This window comes from Marmota monax, unplaced genomic scaffold, assembly GCF_021218885.2.
Source record: "Marmota monax isolate L192 unplaced genomic scaffold, Marmota_monax_Labrador192_F-V1.1 WCK01_AAM20220418_F8-fsc00042, whole genome shotgun sequence".
In the NCBI taxonomy this organism is placed as follows: domain Eukaryota; kingdom Metazoa; phylum Chordata; class Mammalia; order Rodentia; family Sciuridae; genus Marmota; species Marmota monax.
In genome coordinates, this window is record NW_026693008.1 from 1,420,749 (window position 1) to 1,425,970 (window position 5,222).

The 5,222-nt window shown below is 46.7% G+C and overlaps 1 protein-coding gene across 1 annotated transcript; it reads left to right on the top strand.

The window, feature by feature from the left end:
- The first annotated feature begins 1,018 nt into the window (after positions 1-1,018).
- On the top strand, positions 1,019-2,992 carry LOC124098174 (aspartate aminotransferase, cytoplasmic). The gene has a single exon (XM_046452883.1). It carries the CDS (start codon positions 1,115-1,117, stop codon positions 2,354-2,356), a length of 1,242 nt encoding a protein of 413 aa, XP_046308839.1. The 5' UTR covers positions 1,019-1,114; the 3' UTR covers positions 2,357-2,992.
- Positions 2,993-5,222: the final 2,230 nt, after the last annotated feature.

Sequence of the window (5,222 nt, forward strand, 5' to 3'; positions counted from 1 at the left end):
AATATTGCTTTGGAAGTAAGTTGTTAGGTAGCAACTGCTTACTGATATATCTTATGTAGAAATTCAGTGAGGATTCAATGAGATGACGGTGAGCAAGGAATGACCTTTCCCCTCCAAGCAGGGGCAGTGTAGGGGCAGGTTTGATGTCCCCTCTGAGCATGAGTATAGCAACACCATGGAAAGCCCAAGAACAGAAAAAGGCATCATCACAAGACGTAGTAACAGGAGAACACGGCCCAACATGGCAGGGGAGGTTTCTCAAGGGCAAGGAGGTCAGGCTGGAATCAGGCCAAAGCCAAGCACTTGAGAGCAGGAGACTGGGAGGCTTTCCTGTGGGTAATGGGTACACTGATCATTTTGAGCACTGGAATAGTTTGGCAAGGGCTGTGCTAAAAACGAGGCTACGTTTGAAGTCAACAGGACGCACTATTAAATTGTTTTATGTTGCTTTTTTTGAGTGGGGGGTGGGTACTGGGGATTGAACTCAGGGGCATTCAACCACTGAGCCCCATCCCCAGCCCTATTTTGTATTTTATTTAGAGTCAGAGTCTCACTGAGTTGCTTAGCACCTTGCTGTTGCTGAGGCTGGTTTGAATCCATGATCCTCCTGCCTTAGCCTCCCGAGGGCCTGGGATTACAGGTGTGCACCACAGCACCTGGCTTTTATGCTGTATTTTAAATGCATGAGTACTATGTGTATTTGTATTGCCAATAGCTAACAAAAGTAAAAGTCACCTTTTAATCCCCTCTTCCCTTCCTGAGAGGCAACCTAGCTTTGATACTCAGCATAGCACATAGGGACAGAGTACAGAACGTACACTGGTGTACTGGAGCTGGCCCTGGTGTTCAGTGGCACCGGGTGATGACTTGAAATTGACCTTCTCTGAGTCATACTGGGAAGTCCTGCGAATCAGAGCTCCCTGCCCTCACCATGCACTTGCTTGCTGGGAACCCACTAGCTGTGTGCACCCTTTAAGACCCTTATTTGTGTGTATATAAGACTTCATTTCAGAGTGAAGGTGAGCGTCTCCTCCAGTTGCTGTACCGAGACCCAATCGAGCAGCTAGCTCCAGGTGCCCTGTCGAGGCTCTCCGCAGATTCCTGCTCTGTAACCATGGCGCCTCCGTCAGTCTTTGCCGAGGTTCCGCAGGCCCAGCCGGTCCTTGTCTTTAAGCTCACGGCTGACTTCCGGGAGGATCCAGACCCCCGCAAGGTCAACTTGGGAGTAGGAGCTTATCGCACAGATGATTGCCAGCCCTGGGTTTTGCCAGTAGTGAGGAAAGTGGAACAGAAGATCGCTAATGACAATAGCCTCAACCACGAGTATCTGCCCATCCTGGGCCTGGCAGAGTTCCGGACCTGTGCTTCTCATCTTGTCCTTGGAGATGACAGTCCAGCTCTCCAGGAGAAGCGGGTGGGAGGTGTCCAGTCTTTGGGGGGAACAGGTGCACTTCGAATTGGAGCTGAGTTCTTAGCGCGATGGTACAATGGAACGAACAACAAGGATACACCTGTCTATGTATCGTCACCAACCTGGGAGAACCATAATGCTGTATTTTCTGCTGCTGGTTTTAAAGACATTCGATCTTATCACTACTGGGATGCAGAGAAGAGAGGACTTGACCTCCAGGGTTTCCTGAATGATCTAGAGAATGCTCCCGAGTTCTCCATCTTTGTCCTCCATGCCTGTGCACACAACCCAACTGGGACTGACCCAACTCCAGAGCAGTGGAAGCAGATCGCTTCTGTCATGAAGCGCCGGTTTCTGTTCCCCTTCTTTGACTCAGCCTATCAGGGCTTTGCATCTGGAGATCTAGAGAAAGACGCCTGGGCCATTCGCTATTTTGTGTCTGAAGGCTTCGAGCTCTTCTGTGCCCAGTCCTTCTCCAAGAACTTCGGGCTCTACAATGAGCGAGTGGGTAATCTGACCGTGGTTGGAAAAGAATCTGAGAGCATCCTTCGAGTGCTTTCCCAGATGGAGAAGATTGTGCGGGTTACATGGTCCAATCCCCCTGCTCAGGGAGCACGAATTGTGGCCTCTACCCTTTCTAACCCTGAACTCTTTAAAGAATGGACAGGCAATGTGAAGACAATGGCTGACCGGATTCTGACCATGCGATCTGAACTCAGGGCCCGATTAGAAGCCCTCAAGACTCCTGGGACCTGGACTCACATCACTGAGCAGATTGGCATGTTCAGCTTCACTGGGTTGAACCCCAAGCAGGTTGAGTATCTAATCAACGAGAAGCACATTTATCTACTGCCAAGTGGTCGGATCAACATGTGCGGCTTAACCACCAAAAATATAGATTATGTGGCTACCTCCATCCATGAAGCAGTTACCAAAATCCAGTGAAGAAACACCATCCAGTCCACACCACCAAAGCTGCTGTGTCACGTGTGTTCCCTGCCTGCGCAAACCTAGTTGTACATATCATGGATTAGAGATGACTGAAGAACTGAAAGGTTGCCTCTATTTAAGTTGGCCCCACGTGAAGAGAACATCCTTGAAAATAATTGGGGGCTTGAGATTAGAACCTTTTGAAGGCCAGAGAAAATTAAGGTTTTTATTTAAGAATAAATATTTTGATCATGAGACGTGGGTACCTTGCCCCCTTGCTAGAAGTGGGAGTGCTGTTTGTGTGCTTCTGCTGCGTGTTATCTGACTCTGAACAAAGTCTAGTCCCAAAAGAACATGTTGTCTGAAGGAGCCACGTGTGATTGATGGCTGTGGCATTAAAACTCATCATCTCCACCCTGTGTCTTGTCTCCCTGCTCCTTCTGCATGGTCGTGTTGCTAGTCTGCAACTAGTTCCATAGGATGACTGTGGAAAGAAGTGTATTTACATCATGACACAGATACACACTTGCGCTTAACTGAAAAAAGTTTCACGACACAGTATCAACCCTTGCCATGTGTAGTGTATTCTAAGATTTTTCTATTCTATTCAATTGTGTTCTGTTTCATTGGGAAAATAAAAATGCTGATCAAGACCAAAAAAAAAAAAAAAAAGACTTCATTTCAGACTGAGAGTTCAAGCATGCCATTTGGTGGTTTGGAACGTGAACCCTGGAGCCACATGGCTTGAGTGGAGCCCCTCCCTCTCAAGAGCTGAGGGACCTTGCCGCAGGCATCTAAGCCCTGAGATCTTTGGTGCCTCCTCTGTAGAAAGCAGATAATAATAGTGCCTACCTCATGCATTTATAATGGAACTGGGCCTGCCACACAGCCAGGGCCTGGGAATGTTGGTTAATATGAGCATGAATGGGGCCTTCCTGGGGCTGGAGCTGTGGCTCAGTGGTAGGGTGGTTGCCTCACACGTGTGAGGCACTAAGTTCAATTCTCAGCACTGTGTATAAATAAATGAAAAAAAAAAGGTCCATCAATGACTAAAAAAAAAAAAAATAAAAAAGGGGCCTTCCTCTATATAATGTTCTGCAACTTTCTTTAAAAAAATATACATATGCGTATTTTTTTTAGCTGTAGATGGACACAATACTTTATGTATTTTTATGAGGTGCTGAGAATTGAACCCAGTGCCTCACGCATGCTCAGCAAGTGATCCAGCCCCAGCGTTACAACATACTTTTTACATTTTACGTTTTTATTTGGAAAGCTTAGAGACATCATTCTTTTTTTTTCTCTTTTTTTTTTGAATCAAACCTTTTATTTTGAGATAATTATAAGTTCATATGTACTTGTAAGAAAATAGACAGAGATCCATGTACCCTTCCCAAAGTAGAATATTTAACATCTCGTAAAACCAAATTATCACAACCACAATACTGACATTGAGAGAGTCAAGAGAGAGAACAGCTCTGTCTCAAGGACTCTCCTGTCGCTTCCTTCTCTCCTCCCCCATTCTCTCCTTCAACCCTGGCAACTGCTAACAGGTTATCTATTTTTGTGATTTTGTGATTTCAAAATGTTATATGTGTGGCATATTACAGTAGGTGACCTGTGGGATGGAGTCTTCCCACTCAGCATGACTCTCTGGGGATTCATTTAAATGGTTGCATGTGTCAACAGCGAGTCATTTTTATTGCTGAGTCGTATTCCACCGTTTGGAGATACTGTCCACTGATGGACGTCTCGTTTTCAGCTTTGGGTCATTAGGAATGTCATGAGCATGTGGGTTAACGTTGGTTGATTGGCCTCCTCAGTTCCAAATCTTGGGTATTAAAAGAAATCCCTGGGTGTGCCCCTGTCAGCCCTTTGATGACAGACATGTAGCTGGTCTGCCGCCTTCTTTTCTCCTTTTGGATTTGTCTGATGTTTGATTTATATGTAGTGTTCCGGATTTTAGGTAGACTTCTCAGGAGGGAGAGGGAAACGTCTGTCTATTCTCTCTTCCAGGAAACAGAAATCTGAACATTCTCTGCAGTTGCTGAACCATCACCCTTATTGTGTTTTGATAAGAATTCCAAATTTTAAACAGGCCCTCTCCCCCATTCTAATGCCCACGAGGTTGTATTTTGTGGGTACCGAGGGCTGGCTCTCCACTCATCTGATGTCTATTAGGTGCGGGTGGGTAGATCTGCCGTGATCTAGATGTGGATCCAAACGTAGGCTCATCTTTTGGTGCCTCTGAGTGTTGAGTATATGCAGAGAGCCTGAGAAGCGAACCCTCACAGCTTCTCGGAGGCGTACTTTACAGGGTTTAGTTGGCTGGGGAGGTTCACTTGAATTCAGAGCAAGTGGAAACCAGGCCCAGGGGAGGTCTCCCTGAAGGTGTTCTTCACTGTGGGGAGAGCTGGGGAGCTGAGGTAGACAGGGGAGGTGTGGTGGACTCGGGGTAAGTTCCTTATGGAATGATCAGGCGGAGGGCGAGGATAATTTCGGTGAACATGTGATGTCATGATGCTCTACGTGGAAGCCTGCAGAGAGGTCTCTATGTGACATCAGGGCCAGAGTCACCCATGTGGGAGAGGAGTACTGGAAAGAGGATGACCATCAAACAGCCAAGGCAGTCCTTGGATAAATGGTCAGCTTTCCGCGGAGAGAAAGACAAGGGAGAGATCTGAATTTGATGATTGACAAAGGGGCAGAAAGAACATTCTAGAAAGACAGCAGAGTACTGGCTAAATTCATTTGCTTTGCTGTGTATTAAACTGGCAGCTCAATAGAACAGACCACATTCATTAGCTCCAGCTCCTGGGAGTCAGGAATCTGGACACATCTAGCTGGATTATCTGCTCAGGGTCCCAGGAGCCTGGAGTCA